General features: G+C 30.6%; 2 protein-coding genes and 1 long non-coding RNA gene across 3 annotated transcripts in view; 1 reads left to right on the top strand and 2 right to left on the bottom strand.

Annotated features, from left to right (window-relative positions):
* Positions 1-12257, top strand: part of LOC129915456 (dynein axonemal heavy chain 7) — a 119538-nt gene extending 107281 nt beyond the window's left edge. The window contains exons 29-30 of the mRNA XM_055995014.1: positions 11391-11542; positions 11614-12257. Coding sequence (XP_055850989.1) covers positions 11391-11542; positions 11614-12123 — 662 coding nt within the window. The 3' untranslated portion in view covers positions 12124-12257. The remainder of the gene's footprint in view (positions 1-11390; positions 11543-11613) is intronic.
* Positions 1-17960, bottom strand: part of LOC129915738 (uncharacterized) — a 279418-nt gene that overhangs the window by 96200 nt on the left and 165258 nt on the right. The gene's annotated exons all lie outside the window — the stretch shown is intronic.
* LOC129915472 (cilia- and flagella-associated protein 91-like) lies at positions 1034-11324 on the bottom strand. Its single transcript, XM_055995025.1, has 5 exons — positions 10909-11324; positions 10571-10838; positions 3094-3859; positions 2884-3039; positions 1034-2828 (listed from the first exon to the last, which is right to left on the bottom strand). The coding sequence occupies exons 1-5, from the start codon at positions 11033-11035 to the stop codon at positions 1155-1157; spliced, it is 2991 nt and encodes a 996-aa protein (XP_055851000.1). The 5' UTR covers positions 11036-11324; the 3' UTR covers positions 1034-1154.

Consider the following 17960-nt stretch of genomic DNA (forward strand, 5'->3'; position numbering starts at 1 on the left):
AAAACTAAACGGTATTCACACACGTGCTTACTAGTGTGCATAGACATAGTAGGCGCCGAGCTGCTAGATAAATTTTGAATCCTAAGTGCAACGAATTCGGTCGCCACAAGACTTTTAGTGTTTTTTAGTGCTCTGAGTAATTTTTTTATGTACATTTGATGTCATGTTGTGTTTAAGTTAAGTATGTTTTTGGCTAAACAGAAATGAAGAATTGTTGATTAAAGTGTTAAATTTGTGTTTTAATTATAAATATTGCAAAATCTCAGTACATTTTTTCAAAAATCAATTTTTCTGCATTATGTACAGCTTGGGGAGCATTCGTACAGTCAAACATGGGGCACATTCGTACGCATACGTATGCCCGCCAGTAAATTTTCTTGAGCAGATAACAATCAAAACACGGAGTTACAGTTTTATTGAAATGAAATTTAAACCTCTATAATAAGTTTTTCGCATTCTATAGTAAATTAAGGTTGGTATTTTTATATATGTAAATAATAATTTGTTTCAGAATCGTCGAATCGCGAAAAATTAAGTTTTTTATTTGTTTTTGTTTTTTTCTGAGTCAAGTTCAATTAATTAATAAATTAATAAGTAATTAAATGTTTTAAAACTCAAATTTGGCATTTGACAAATCAAAAGTTAGTCAAATTAACGTTTTAAATATCCTGTACGAATGTACCCCATGTGCTGTACGAAGGTACCCCACGGGTGGGGAGGATTCGTACAAAAATCTAATCCAAGTAAAATGGCTATAACTATTTAAGCCTTTGACTTAAAAGTGTCAAATTTTTTTGTAAAGTGTAATAATATACATATTACAAATAAAGTCCATTTTCTCGAAGCTGGAGTGAGTAAATAAATAACTTAAAAAAAATAAGTAAAAACTGTACGAAGGGTGACCACTTCCCCCTACTTCTTTGATCTTTTTTATGAGCAAAATCAAATTCTTTTGAGTTTTTTTTGATTATTTTATTGATAAATATCGTTTTAAGTTTTAGATAAATCTTCTTTAAAATAAAAAAAACCAATCGAAACGATCAAACAGTTTAAATTTTATTAAAATCTTTCAAATTTTAATTACTTCCAATTTTTGTAACACTTGATAAATGATTATGTTTTCAGCTATCAAAATAAAGTTCTTCAAATTCTGATTAAAAAGAAGACCTCCTCAAACCATCTCTAGATCTGTAACAACTACATCTTGGTTTTTCTTGATAAATGCTTGCCCTTTCAATACATGCACTTGCTCTCTCATAACTACCTTCAGTCATTAACTTTACACGATCTTCATCATCTTGAAATTCCACCGGTAAATCTGGATAAACAGCTCTTGAAAATGGCTCCGAAATAAGATCCTTGTAATGTGATGAAAATGATAGATTTTCCTCACTCGATGTTGAAGTTATTGGTTTGTCAGAAAATTCATTTTCCAAACTACTTAAACTCTTCCAAGATTTTGAAGTTTTCTCTAATAAATTAAAACGTTCGTGACATCGACAAATTTCTATTGGTTCATATTTTTCTAAATTTTTTGCATCAATATATTCAATTTTTTTCATTAAATTAATTTCTTCATTTATCATTCTGTCATCGGGACTTTCTCCTGAAGAAACAGTATTTGCTGAGGAATTTTCAAAAATATCAATATTTGATGGAACACTTTTAAGAAATCCAGAAATATCTGAAGCTGAAGTTTCTCCTTGTGTTTTGTGTTCATTATTCTTTCCCCAACATTCTTCCAAACGATTGTAAATTTCTGAAATAACTTCATTCAGCCTATCGTCTGCACGAACTTGCTGCGAAGCTTTGAGACATTCTAATTCATAAACTGCCTCATTAAATGTGTCACTTAAAGTCTGTTCAACTATTCTTTCACTTTCATCCTTCCACCGTTTTTGGGGAATGGTCTTCCTGATCAACTTTCTTATCAAAGCTTTAGCTTCTTTTTCAGCTGTCAAATCAAAAAAGTTGCACTCTTCATCAGACTTTTGAGTTACCAGTTGCAATAGCTTGCTTATAATATCATTGACTTCCTGTTGTGTATCGAATGCACTTTCCAATGACGACGAAGAAGGTGTAAATATGTCAAAATCATACGTAACTGCATTGTCAATTAGTTCGTCTAAAATTTCGCCAACAATACAAATCCCCTCAGGAACTTGAAATTCATCAGCTAAAGCTTTTTCCACACTTGCATACAGTTCTTCTTCGATTGCTCGCAAATGAGTTGCATGCAACTTTTCAACTTTCATCTTAGCAAACCGTTCTTCGGCCACAGCAAATACTTGATTCCTAACACAATCACTGATTACCATTCGATCATAAGCTTGTCTATCTTTGCCTTTTGACAATATTATCTCAAGATCCAATTCGTCTTGATCAAATTCTGGAACTTCTTCAGCAAGTTGGGTAATTTTGTCTCTTGCTAAGGTTTGATGGGTAAAATTGAATTCTCTTTCTAGCACTGATTCAAGGAATAAAGAAGAAGTGTCTTGACGAGTTTCGTAGGCTTTGGCGAAAAGTTCTTCTTGTTCTTCACGTTGTTTGTTCTCTTTTTGTCTTTGACCAGCTTCAGCGGCTTCTCGCCACCAGCGTTCTTTTTTTGCTAGCAAATGAATAGCTTGGAATTTCTTTTGTAATTTTAGTCGTCCAAGTTCGTCACTTAAAAACTGAAGGAGGTTTCCAAGAGTTGTGCCTTCGAACTCTCCCAGAATTCCTGCAATTTCGTCATCACTTTTGATTTGAATTTTTTCATGGACTTGCTGATCGGTAGGAGGTTCTTGTTCTTCCACAAATTCTCGGTCATCATGGATATCAGTTTTGATCTTGAAAAATAGCTTATTTGAGCTTTGAGTTGGGGGGAAAACGGTTTTTACTTACGGATTCGTCAAGAGGCTGAGCTATAAAAGATGTAATCGATCGTTGTTCTTCGATTAATTCTTCACATTTGAAAACTTCTTCCGGCTTAAATGATGTCGCCTTTTTCCTTAGACACTTGGGAGCTCGTTTCGGAGCTTCAGATTTCATTCGAAGACCCTAAGATACATAGAAAAAATGAAGACCTGCCAAAAAAAACTGCACAAAACTTACCTTCAAACTGTCATACATATTCTTTAAGTTTTCATCGCTACAAAACCTTTGAGTAACTTCTTTCATTCGTTCCTTTGGCTTTGCCCAAGTTTTTAACTTTCTAAACGGACATGCCAGCGAAGACACTCTCCCCACATCTCTTTGCCTATCCAACTCATCAATCCTATCATCAAAATTCTTCCGGAAGCCAACAAAATGCCTACGATTCGGATTAACTCCGAATCTCATTTGGGGTGCATGCAAATCTGAAGCCGGATCAATGTGTTCCTGAATAATGTTACCCTTTCGATAATTTCGATTAATCTTTAGTTTCTTAGCTTCAAGTCTTCGCATTTCTCGATCGTACTCAATTTGAATTTTTCTCAACTGTCCAAAACGTTTAGCTTGAATTCTTTCAGTACTGAAAGAAATTCTTTGTTCCGACATTTGTCGGAGATTTTTCTCCCGATTTTCAAACATTTTTTCAACAATTTGCATTCGTAACATTTGACAGTCTTGAATGTATTCTTCGCGAGCTACCCAGTCTTCCCATTCTAAAGCTTCAACAACAGATTGATGTTTTTCTTTGTACTTGTTGTTGAGTAATTTAAGAGCTTTTTCGTACTGACGACGACGTCGTGTACGTTCGACAACTTTTGCTTCATATTCTCCAGGTGGTTGATAGCTATCAAGAAGCTGAGAAATTTGATAAACTTCGTTAGTTTCATAGTTTTCTTTATCATTGGCTAATTCAGGGAGATATGGACGGGTTTGAGCTGATGATTCTCTGGAATAGATGTACAAAATTAGAGCAAACAAAAAATATCCTTTTCAAATGTAATTAAAAAATAATCAATTATAAAAATTGGAATTACTATGCTTAACCCTTGCCTTTCTATCCATCATCGTCAATCTACCTGTATAGTTTTTGAAACTATATAGAATTTTGTATTTAGGTTAATAACTATGTCCCTTATATTCTAATTTTATTCGTCCTTTTTAGGTTTTTGTAAAATATGGAACATAATTTCCTGTCATTCTTCAGCATTTCCTTTAATTCTCCATTTGACCTAGTCTTTTGCACATGTTAACACATCTACATTTTTTGCTTAAATCAAACAAAGTTGTTTTTACTGGTTTCAGTTTTTAATAAAGTTGGTGGAGTTAAATAAAGGACAAGTAGTGTTTTCATGAAAATTAAGCTAACTTTAATTCAGACACCTTACATTTTGGGCTCGAGCAATGGCAATATTTGGGGTCGTTTTTTTTTATTTTTCTAAAAACTTTTTATGAAAAAAAAATTAGGACAATTATATTTTGATTTTATTAAAGCATTTCTAATAATATAAAAAAATATATAAAATTATAAATTAACTATAACACGGTATTACAAAAATGAGGTCTATCTCCCCCCGTTTAGGTGGGAGAGGCATTTTTCTAAAAAAAAATTATCAAAATAAAAAAAAAATATTAAAAAACAACGGCAATACTTACAGTAATCAATGAAACCATTTCCGAAAGGCAAAATTGTACATTTGATTCTTATTTTTAAATCAATATAATATAACCAATAGTTTTTGAAATAATCGATTTCAAAGTTAAAAATAGGCGAAAAAAAAAATTTTTAAACTAATTTTATACTATTTTTGTCCAGACTGTGAATTTTAGTAAATAAATTACTCACACAGAAAACTGCTTCAATTGATTCCTTATCGAACAGTGAAAACTATATTTTTCTATGTCTTCTAGTTTTTGAGAAAATTGAAAAATTATTTTATCAGATTTTTCTTTTTTCAAAATATTTTTTTGTTTTTATTTGTTTTTACATATATGTATGTAACAATTTTCTAACATTTTTCAAAAAAAAAAAAAAATGTGTGCCAGTTTAATGAAATAAATTAATTATCACTTGAAAACCAAATTTCGAAATATTTCACTTACCCGATTTCAAAAAATTGACTTTCGAAAAAAATAAATGTTTGAAATAATTTTTGAAAATCCAAAAATGTGTTTTTTGAAAATTTTCAAAAAATTTAACAAAACCGTGAAATCGGGTTAGTTCTTTGCGAGATACTCAGAAACATAAAAAAAGGTTCTATGGCAGGTAGCATTAATAAGGGATCAAAAAATTTTTTTTTTTTTCAAAAGTTGGGTCTTTAGACTCTATAGAGCAAGTATTGGTTTCTTGTAGAAAAAAAATTTGAGATTTTAATCAAAACCAACATCGTCATGCCGTTCGTCGGTCTGTGCGACTGTGCGTATGGGCGTCTATCTGTACAACGAGCTAGGGCCTAAACGGATGGATGGATTTGCTTGAAACTTAGTACGTAATTCCCTAGACCCCTTTTTTTTATTTTCTTAATATCTCCTTTTTAACGCATACCATTTTCGAGGTATTGCAATTTTCTCGAAAACGGCTCTAACGATTTTGATTAAATTTGGTATGCATATTAGACTTGTTGATTCTAACAAAACTGCGTTTTTAGTTTTTCTTAAAAAATTCGGAGAACGAAAATATGACGTTGCCGTTTTTGCAAAAATTGACATATTTTTTTCAGGTTCGTATAGGTATTTCATCAAAGCATAATATAATTTTGATCAAAATTTACAGACAGGTATTGCTTATCATTTTGAAGTGTAAAATGTAAAACAAAAATTTTAAAAAAGTATAAAAAAAAAAAAATGTTTTAAATTGCTTTATATTTCGTTTTTAATTTTTTTTTTTCTTGAAACCTAGCAAAATCTTAAACTTCCAATAAATATTTAAGATAAAAATACTTTGAACTACAAGTGCAAGTACGTGCGAACCAGTCGTGCATTTTATTTTTTGTTACATTGCACACAAAAAATTTTATCAAAAAAGTGGGAGCCGTTTCTAAAAAAAAAAAATTAAAAATGGCAGGTATCGTTAGTTTTGGTCCTGAAAAAAATCCCCTCTAAGGAATCACCCGTAACCGTTAACTACGACAAAATTGCTGGACTCACTTTTTGGAACTCTCTATCATCGTTATGTCATGTCTGATTGTTATCTGGAGTTCGATTATTTTTACTAATCGTCACATAACTAATTTTGTCTAAATCCAGTTAATTGCTTTTAAATGCTTAAAATTGTACCGAAAAAAGTCTGATACGAATGCGAATGAGAAAAGTCGATTTTTTTAAATAATGGAATTCAATATTGTTTTGCGTTAAGTTGGTGCCTTGAACCGTAAATTAAATTAATTTTAAAACATTTTTGAAAATTGAACACGTGGCTGGCTACGGCTTTGACATATACAGGGTGTTCCGTAATGTATAAGAACATTTTGTTGGATGGTTTTTGGGTATATTCTTAGAAAAAAATTGTTCTACAGTAACTCTCTATCTCCAAAGCTGATAACATTTAGCGATGATTTAAGAAAACGCTTACTTTGGTATGCCTTTACTCATGTTAAGGTTAGTTTCTCCGTTAGTACTTATAATAGAAACTTAATTAATGTCTTAATTTTTAGAAGAAATATTATTCTTTGTAACTGCATTTAAAAAATGTTAAAATCTTTTTTAAATTATTCAGATATTAATTTTTAAAGGTATTAATTTTTTTCTTACCCATGATTATTTTTGACTTTGGGGCCAATTTTCTTCAATAAATGTATTATAAACATAGTGTTTTATAAATTTATTCTAATGAAAAAAACAATTATGAACAAAAAAGTCATAGATTTTATGATATTTAGGAAAACCTGCACCAGGGTAAAATCTTTAAAAATATGTGTTTTTCTGCTTTAGTTAAAAATGTATAAGAATTAAAAATTTATTTTTGTAGTTTTAGTTTATTCCTGTTTAAGACCTAGTTACAAAAATTATTTAAAAAGTTCTTCTTGATTTTGTGTGCTTGATAGAATCCGTTTTTTTTTGGATTTTATTGTAAAAAAAAAAGTTACGTATACGCCACAGTGACTCGCAATGTTAACCGGAAGCTTAAAACTGCAAAATAAAATATGGTTTAACTAAAAATAGATATTTTTTGCTAGCGATATATAGTCTCACATGAATGAGAAATTTAAAATGAAAATGAACAAAATAGGATTGCCACTTTTGTAATGAGAATTTCTATGTGGCAATCATATTTTAAAGACAAAATTTTCACATGTCTAATTTTTTCGTATCTTTGTTATTTTGGCAAAAAAAGAAAATTTTAAAAATAAGAGTAGAAATTGAAGTTTTGCTTTAAGGAGCAAAAGTTACAGAACCTATCATATAACTAAAATAAAAAAAATTATCAGGCTGTTTGATCAATCCCAGTTCGGATGTGAAAGTTTTTCAAATAATTGAACTTCGTTGTAACCAGGGTTGTAAAAATATCAATTTACAAAAAATGCATTCGAAATAAAAAAAAAATAATTGAACAAAAAAAAAAAAAAAAGCACAAAAAAAACTGAAACAAAATTTTTTTTGCAACTGAAAATATTTTGCATTGAAAATTGATTTTTTATTTCAAATAAAAATAATTTGCATTAAAAAAATGTTATTGCAAATAAAGCATTTTCTGTATTGAAAAAAACAAAAAAAAAAAAATCAATGCAAAATGTGTAAATTAAATATTTTTTTTTTACTTGCTCTATAGGGCATTACGATTATGGAGAATTCCGAAAAAGTGGGTCCCGCAATTCCGTCCGTGTGTCTGTGCGTCCATCTGTACACATTTCCACAGCCTAAACGGGTGGATGGATTTTCTTCAAATTTGGTACAGATGATTTTTATGGAATTCTGAAAGTTGTTTTTTTTTTTTTTGTTTTTTTTTATATCTCGTTAAGAACGTATACCTTCCATACAAAAAAATACGATATTACGAATTTCTCGAAAACGGCTCTAACGATTTTGATTACACTTTGTATACGTAATATTTAAATCAGTGGCAATAAAACTGCATTTTTATTTTTTCTGAAAAAAGTCAAATAAAAAAAAAATTTTTTTTCATTTAACAAAATTTTGCCCTAAATGTCGGCTCTTCCCCAATATCATTTTTTTTTTTTAAATTTAGATCCAGCTTTTAAAATCTACAAGTAGACTAACATAAAAGTGCTTTGAACTGCAAGAGCAAGTACGTGCGACCCCAGTCGTCCATTTTATTTTATTTGTCGACCATACATTAGCTTTTTCAGCTATGAAAGCCAAATAATTTTAATTCATTTTTTTAATTTTATTCATTTTCAATGCAGAAAATGTTTTATTTGCAATAACATTTTTTTGAATGCAAAATATTTTTATTTGCAACAAATATTTTTTTTTAATGCAAATATTTTTGACGTGATAACGTCTTATCGACGAACCATGGCAGCCACCACGAAAAAGTGACGCCATTTTCTAACGTTCCACTCTCGAACTTTCAAAATTAAAAACAAACTATTAAAGATACAAAAACTTTTTATAGCTGATTTGAAAGATAATAACTTAAAGTTGAATACATTTGAAGGATTTTAAAAAATTCCATCTTTTAATAGGGTAAATAGGGGTAAAAAAAGATTGCCCAAAAATTGGCTATTTTCTAAACGCGACAATGTAAACAGTTGAATTTTTTATTAATCGATAGATAAATTTATTACAAGACTGACAATGGTATTGAAAAAAATTCTCAAAAATTTCAAAACCAAGTAATAAATGGTTTTCTAAAACTAAAACATGAAGTAGACCTTTGACGAAGTAGTGATTATAGGTAGGGGAAATTTTTTTTTTGACAATTTGAAAAACGTCATTCGAAAGATAATAACAAAAAAAGTTAGAAGTCTATTACGGATTTTTTTTAAGTCTCTGCGTTTCGAAATATGAATTTTTCAAAAACACCTACTTATTTTGGGGTATTTTTGGGTGAGTTTTTATTTTTCATCTCAAACTTATAGAGCATGTAGTCTATGACCGTGCGCATGCATGTGCAAAAAAAAATGGTATTTTAAATTGATTTTTGTTCGAATAACGGGAAAAACTATTTTTTTTGTCCCAAGTTTTTTGACCGTTTTTAACCGTTTTTTACTATATCTTTTTTTCTTCAACAGATAAATGAATGAAATTTATATTGTAGATAGATAATATGCAAAATTTCAATTACTTTTGTAGTCACAATTTTGAGATTACGGTAAAATAAAGTTTTATTATTCAACAGGTTCTATCTTTTGATCTAAAGCAAATACAAATTTGATTTAACTTTATTGAGCATCCTGATGATATTACCTTTCATTTGATATATCACACATAACTGTACATACATTGTGGAGATCTGTTGATCTTGAACAGCCACCAGTGTGAGAAGTACCGTAATCTCAGTTTGGAATTTCGACATTTCGAATTCTAACTTTTTTTTTAGACATCGCAGAATTAAAATTGAAACGTCACATGAAAGGTGAAATAATGAGCTTGATATAAAATAGGTTGTCATTGAAAAAAATTGACTCAATAGCGTGAGAAGATAAAATTATATGTTTTTTTTGCTTTTTTTGATGAAAAATGATCGAGTTCAAAAAATTCTAGCTCTTTTTGTAGATGCCTAATAGACATGCCCGTTATAGATATTTTGAGCTGAAGCAATAAGCTTACAGGTGGTATACAATTTATTGTAGGTTGTTGTATAAAAAAAATAGATTTTTGCGTGATGGAAGTGATTTTTTTACTTTTTTCATAAGAAATGATTTTTTTTAATAAATTATTTTAATACTTTTTGCGAGTTGTAAAAATTTAAAAATAGTTTTATTTTTTAGAAGAAATAATTGGCTTTTTTAATGGTAGGTTTAATTTTTTTTAAAGCTTTTAAAATAAAAAAATTAATATAATCAGATAAGATTTCGATTAAATATTTGTGTCCACTGTCTGAAATAAGGTCGTACTTCGATATTGAAAAAAAAAAATTAAACAGTTTTTAACAGTTTTGTTCTTTTCTGACTACCTCGTAAACGATTCAACCGTTACTATTATATTTTTTTAAAAGCGTTTAAACAATTTAAAGTGCAATTTCCAACAAAAATATCGTTGACTTTTTAAAAAGTTTCAATTTTCTTAAAGATAAATGTAATTTCTTTTAATTTTTTTTCTAAAGCTTTATCAAAATATTTAGCTATGATTTTTTTTTTTCAGTGGTCATTATATGTATGAGCAAGATTTTCAAAATCAGCTCATCAACTATTTCATGATTGACAAAAAAAAATTCAAATTTAAAATTGTGACCCAAAACCAATTGGGTTTCCATCTTAAAAAAATATATACAATCTTCATTCATTTATTTCGTGTAAGCCCCTAGTTTGAAATCCCATGATTACTAAAGTAGGTACCTGATTCCTACACTAAAACACCTTAATCAAGTACGTGCGACCCAGATGGCTGTTAGGCATTTAATCAAAGTCAAATATATGTATATTCCCATGTCGTAGCTCTCTGGTCATAAATCATTCGAAGGAAAGCTGAATCTGTTCTCTTTTTAGTGAAAAGAAAAAAAGAAAAATATAGAAATGAATACCATAATAAAATTTACCTGTAACGTGTTTGAGTACATCTCGTTTTAGTTCGTTCCCTGCAAATCACCGGAACAGGACTCTTACAGTCTTCACTTAATTTAACACAGATGACGTTTACATTACCCTGAGGATGATGATGGAAAAATAACCCACGAGACTTTCCCTTACAGTCGATAGTATTGCTTGTGAGGAGTTGGCCATCATAGTTTGAAGCTGATGGTGGTAATGGTGCTGGTGTAGACGAGGACAACGACATCCTAGGCACATCCTCTATTTGATATTCACCTACATTATAGAAAAAGGATATTAAAATACAAACAAGTTTTTTTTATTATTTTTTTGTTGTTATACTCACTCGCTTGGGGCAGGTTAAATGGATTCCTGTCACTAAGATATGTGGAGCAAGCAGCTTTCGGTCGTTCAGTGTACTTGTAATCATACTTTGGGAAAATGGGCTTAAGGCTATCCAAAGTGAGTGCCATATTTTTTATGGGTTGAAGTCGAAGACAACAACGAACCACGAGAGCGAGGATATAAGAAAAACTTTTTTTGTTTTATATATGTATTTTGTTGGTGTCCTTGTCTCGAAGCTTGACAACCTTTAGGGATATTTTATATATACCAGAAACAAATCCCAGTTTAATGAGATTTCAAAAGTAACAAATACAAAAAAAAAAGTATAAAAATAGATAATATAAAAGCAAGGGAAATAAAAAGATTCAATTTATTTCTCGAGGACGACAAAAGAAAAAACAAAAAATTTGTCAATATTTTGACATCTAATCGATTTACACACTCAAAAACCGCTTACTTATAAATTCTTTTTTCTAATTTCAGGACTTGTTGTTATGTCAACACAAATTGAAGAAGTCTACAAATCGGTTTTGATTGGAAAAATACCCAAAATGTGGGCTAGCAAGTCGTATCCCAGTTTGAAGCCCCTCGGAAGTTATGTGCAGGATTTCATTCAACGACTTGAATTCCTACAAGTATGCAAAGGAATTTTAATTTTCCTATCGATTAAACAAACTCCCTCCCCCCTTTTTTTTTCTTCCCCTAGAAATGGTATGAAAAAGGTCCACCATCAACATTTTGGCTATCAGGTTTCTATTTTACGCAAGCCTTTCTAACAGGGGCACAACAAAATTTCGCCCGAAAGTATGTCATTCCCATCGATTTATTGGTCTTTGACTATCAAGTTTTGGGTAATGTTGAAGGCGATGGTGGGCCAGATATTGAGGCACCACAGGATGGTGTCTATGTGCATGGAATATTTTTAGAAGGTGCTCGTTGGGATCGCCCAAATGGATACTTGGCCGAATCACACCCTAGAGAGCTGTTTGATAGTGTGCCGCTGATTTGGATGCGTCCGTGTAAACGGGATGATTTAAAAGCAAGACACACGTATTTGTGTCCGTTGTATAAGACAGCGGAGCGTCGTGGTATTTTGTCGACGACTGGGCATAGTACTAATTTCGTGGTAGCCATGTTGATGGAGTGTAATCCGAAAACACCCACGTCTCATTGGATAATACGTGGAACAGCTTTGCTTTGCCAATTAAGCTTTTAAGGGATTTGGTGGGGGTATGGCAGAGTAAAAGAGCTACTTAAATTAAACACGAGTATATTTTTTTTTTTATGGTGTTATAGCAATAAAGGGATGTTTTATATATTTTTGGGGTTTTTAATAAAACAAAAAAAAAACTTGATGGTGTTTTGTGTTTGTTTTATTGAGAGTAAAAGAAGAAATGTGGAAAAAAAGAACTTGATTTTGACTCGTTTTGATATTCAATTTGCATTGCAAATCGTTTGTCGAAAGGTGCGATGCGATGGTTGAAAGAATAAAATGAGACTTTTGGGAGTAATTTTGTTATGGAATAAGGATGTGGCTATGAATATATGAATAAAGAAGAATCAGCTATTAAAGGTAAAAGTGTATAGAATACTTAAGTTGGTGAAATAGCCATTAGAAATGGGCTTCAAGACTTCGAGAAGGATATATGAAATTTATGATGAAAAAGGATAATAAGAATGAAATATCTCACGAATGAGGTAAACATGTGAAGATGAATGGAATAAACGTATCAAAATGTATCAAAAGAAGATGTGGAACATTAATATAAACTAGAAATATAATTTTAGGTAAAGCAGTATCAATTTGCAAAATAAATTTAATTATTAAGGTTTCAAAAAAATATTCGGGAATGCTACTTTAGTTCAAAAACTTAATATACCTAGTAGAAAAAAAACATTAAAATTAACAGAGTTGAATGAGGAAGTGATTTATATACTGGCAAAGGTATCAATTTGTCATTCCATCCATTTCTTCTCGATCTTAAATTATGTAGCTATTGTTGTGAGTTTTTGGCCATTTCATTTATACGTGGTAGAAATTTTTTTTAAAATTTACTAAGTTTAAACGGTCACTGTGGCGTATGCGTAACATTTTTTTTTTTTTGTTAAGGCAATAATTGCAATAACACGGTGTTACAAAAATGAGGTTTCAAAACATACGCGGGCGGAGACCTATCAGGTTTTGTAGAGCTAGTCGCACTGATTACGAAACGGTATTTGAAAATCCCCCTAACACCCCCAAAATCTGGAGTTACGGGCAAGAAACGGTTTTTTGGACCTTCACCCATTGAAAAAATTCTAACTTCGTCAATTTTTTACCTATTTTTGATTTTTTTACAGTTTCTAATAGAAGATATACCTTTTCAACAATGTATAAAACACGTAACTCGGTTAAACCACTTAGAATTTATAAGTTGTCAAAGTTCAAAAATTCCATTTTTTTCGTCATTTGCCCAACTTCGGCATCAATTTAAAGCATATGTTTTCAAAACAACATGCTATTTAAAAAATATATTCTAAAACTATATCTATTTCCCAATTAATCGAGGTATTTTTTATGAAAATCACTTCAAAATTGGCTTAGAAAAAAAAAATTTTCGATTTCAACCCAGATACAGAAATTCGAACTTTTAGGTATAGAAAAAAAATGTTGTTTCGGCAAGTAGTAGGATAACTTGGGCGCCAGGATTTGATAACGGGTTTTTGTAAAGGAGCTCAATACAAACATTTTTTTTTTTTGGAGGGGGGTCTATCTCTGCCCGTTCAGGTGGGAGGGGCATTTTTCTAAAAAAATATTATCAAAATAAAAAAAAATTATCAAAAAACAACGGCAACACTTACAGTAATAAATGATACCATTTCCGAAAGGCAAAATTGTACATTTTTAAATTAATATAATATAACCAATAGTTTTTGAAATAATCGATTTCAAAGTTAAAAATAGAAGAAAAAAAAATTTTAAAACTCATTTTATACTATTTTTGTTCAGACTGTGAATTTTAGTAAATTTTTTAAAAAATATAAAAAATTGCAAACTTTTTGAAGTTTTTTTCCTACAGATCGAAAACGGTCTGTCAAATCGAAAAACCGTTAATGTAATAAATGAAGGTAATAAAAAGATCTACAACTTTTACTTCAAATTAATTTTTAAAAAAGCTCAAATAAAAGAGATATGACGAAAATAAGAAAATCACCCTTTGACTTGCTTCAAAAAAACCACGCTAACTCTTAAACCGAAGGTTTAACATATTCTGTAGGAAATTCAATTATCTTTAAGATTGCTATACAATTTTTTCTGCTAGGTCCAATAATACGCGAGTTATGTGAAAAAGTAAAATAAATCAATTTTCAGAAAAATTGCATTTTCAAAACCGTCTGCCGAGGGTTTGGCCACACTCAAAATGTCTGCCATGGGTATTTTTGCTATCAGGGAGTCCACCGCTACAGGATGCGATTAATTTTAGGTGGTTACCCCAAAGTCTAAAAACGCCAAAAAAAACGCATTTTCGGGACAGTCTGCCGGGGCTTTGGCCGCACTTAAAATGTCTGCCATTGGTATATTTGTTATCAGTGAGTATGTGGCGTTGGTTATCAATAAATTTTAAGTGGTTACTCTCACTAAATCGGTTTTCAGAAAAATGGTACTTTTGATGCGCTTTTTCTCGACAACCAACGGCCCAAATAAATGCAGGCAGACTAAGGTATTCGTCATCACCATGACCCACGCTACCTCTGACATTCATATGAATCGGTTACCTCTCACGCAAGAAATCTGCTCCTGGCTCTTAGACTAATATGTTTGTATGTCTTCTAGTTTATGAGAAAATCGAAAAATAAAAACAAATAAAAACAAAAAATATTTAAAAAAAGAAAAATCTGATAAAATAATTTTTCAATTTTCTCAAAAACTAGAAGACATAGAAACATATAGTTTTCACTGTTTGATAAGGAATCAATTGAGGCAGGTTTCTGTGTGAGTAGTTTTTTTTTTACTAATATTCACAGTCTGGACAAAAATAGTATAAAATGAGTTTTAAAAAAAATTTTTTCGCCTATTTTTTTTTAATGTAGGTAGTCTCTTACTAAACTATGTATAGTTGACCCTTGTTTTTCGAAACTCTTAAATATGAATAAATATTAAATATAAAAAAGTTCATGTGTGCAATTCACACGTGGTAGAAGTGAAACCTTAAAAAAATCATTTTTCTTGCAAAAAAAAAAAAAAATGGAAAAATGGAAATGGTGTTTTGAAGTATGTATTTTTCAAGTTTTTTCAATTTTAGTTTGTGTATGTAACTTAATGTTAATGTACGGCTGTGTGTGATCAGCATGCGTATTAAAGTTAAATACAATTTGTATGTGCTCTAGATCAAAAGATATAACGTGTTTAGAAGAAGAACATCTTTTTACCGTTATCTCTGAATTTTTGATACGAAATCAATTTGAATTTTGTACAATTTTAGTTTATTTAATTACCTATCTACAGTATAAATTTAATTTATCTATCTATTAAAACAAAAAAGTTATAATCAATTGATTTTTCCTGTCGCTTTTTCGTTTCATCTTGTTTCAAATCACTACGATACTTAAGAAGTTTTCACTTCAAAATAAAATTTGGATTTGGAGGAAATATTTGAAAACCCCTATTTTTTTAGATACCTTGGATTTTTTTCGAAAATCTTGAAACAATAAATTTTTTAAACCCCCAGGAATTCATAGGCCTGTTCATTGTGAACTAATATCTGTAAACCAAAACTTGTTTTACAAAATTACAAAATACACAAAAATAGTCTATTGCAAATAATACAGCAACCCGAATTCCTAGAAACTTTTGGTTTTCAGTTATGAATAGAGTCTAAAGAGACCTTTCTTTTGATGTCTCTCTCGATGGATTTGGAGGAAATTTTCGAAAATCCCTGTTTTTTAGACAAGGGGTACCCCTTGGATTTTTTCGAAAATCTTAAAAAAATAAATTTGTAATTTTTTAAGCTGAATCCTGTTCATTGTGAACTCATATCTGTAAACCAAAACTTGTTTCGAGACTTCGATCCGAAAATATCTGATTCCGAATGGAAGAAAAAAAAAAATTTCGAATGCAAATAATTCAGCGACCCAAACTCCTAGAAACTTTTGGTTTTCAGTTATGAATAGAGTCAAAAAAACCCTTTCTTTTGATGTCTCACTCGAGGGATTTGAAGGAAATTTTTGGAAACCCATATTTTTTAGACAAGGGGTACCCCTTGGATTTTTTTTTCGAAAATCTTAAAAAAATAATTTTGTAATTTTTTGAACTCCTAGAAACTTTTGTTTTCCAGCTATGAATAGAGTCTTAAGAGCCCTTTCTTTTGATGTCTCACTCGATTGATTTGGAGGAAATTTTTGAAAACCCATATTTTTTAGACAAGGATTACCCCTTGGATTTGATCTTTATAAACAATCGAAGTTAATTTACTCCATTTGAAGTTAAATCTGTTCCCCAAATTAGGAATGTAAGACTTGTCTGCCACTTCCCAAGAGCCTTTTGCACGTTGAGTGCTTTGAAATTTTATTTTGGAATTTTTTTTCCACAAACAAGGAAATTTCTTCTAAATTTGTCAGTAGACTAAAAGGTGACAAAGGCAAACAAAACACATAAAAGCTTCGAAGCTATTCCGAGAGTGCATTTTAGATTTGAATTCCATTTGTGCACATATAGAAAAATATAAATACCCCCTCTATATGCATATTCTTCATACCTCATACATACATATATAAAGTTTGTATATGTACAAAAAGTTGAAGAGAAAATACCCATCATCTGGGTTTTCTCACCCTGATAATGTGCATTCTATCAAGCATAAGAGAGAAGGGATGTTGAAAATTCAGTGGTATTTTAATATCCTGAAAGTATTTGGCAAACATCCGGTTGTTTTCGAATGTGCAACGGTATGGTAAAATGGTGATTATAGAAGGTTAGAGGCATTTTTGGTGAGTGTGTGTGGAGTAAAGGTTGAATTTACCTCTTCTTATTGTTGTTGTTTTCCTTTGAATCTCTTCTAGAAGTTTATAACTCCCTTATTTTGTATTGTTGTTGTGGCTGAAACATTTAATACTTTGAATATCTAATTTAATATTTTTTGGGGGCGCCCAAGGATCAAACAATAGATTCAAGAGCAGAAAAAGAAGAAGAGGAAGTGAGCCGCATATAAACGCATTATATCGAAAAGTCGTTATGCACACAAAGAGAAGACAAAGGTATCCTGTCCCGTTTTGTGTTTCTGATTTTCTATTTTTTTTCCATATTTTTTTTTTGAAGATACCAAAGATGGTTGCTAAGGCGGTATGTCACTTCGTTTAATGTGATTTGATGTTAAGTATTTTTAAATGGGATATCTTTCTGAAGGATGCTGCTTAAGGGTGTGTTGTTGCTTTTAAAGGGTGGTTGGTGGGAATGAGCCTATGTCGTCGTTTTTAATCCTGTTTTATTGCATTTTTTTTATGATGTTCGTTGACTTTATTCTTCTTTGGAATGACATGATGAAAGTCTAAGGTGAAGGTTCTTAAAGGGAGAGAAATTGTAATGAACTCATAGGAAAAGAAAATAAAAAATTTGAAGATTAGACTTTTAAAAAGTACCTTGGAATTTTGACAGCTTTATGTAACATATAGCTAAAGGCAAAGTTGAAAAAAGAGGGTTCGAAATTAACTCGGTTTTTTTTTTAAAGAGTTAGGCGTGGTTATAATGGGGCTTTATGATGCAGACTTGGCAAGTATGGAAAGGTCTGGAGTAATATAACCTAGTTACATAATTAGCATGGGTTTTTTGTTGCATTTTTGGGACAAGAATTCACATGAGACTAGTAAAGCAAATGATTAAATTGTTGTCGGACGAATGTAATATATACTAGGGGTCGGTTATTTTCGGCTTTCGGATTTCGAAATGATACATTGCTTTCGAAGCTAAGTTTTTCTTTCCATTTCAAAAGATGAATCCTATAATCTATTTTTTCTTTCAATAAATTCGTTAAAAAAAATTCAGTGAAATTTTGCGAATAAATATTAAATAATAACAGA

Source organism: Episyrphus balteatus, chromosome 1 (assembly GCF_945859705.1).
Source record: "Episyrphus balteatus chromosome 1, idEpiBalt1.1, whole genome shotgun sequence".
Taxonomy (NCBI): Eukaryota; Metazoa; Arthropoda; class Insecta; order Diptera; family Syrphidae; genus Episyrphus; species Episyrphus balteatus.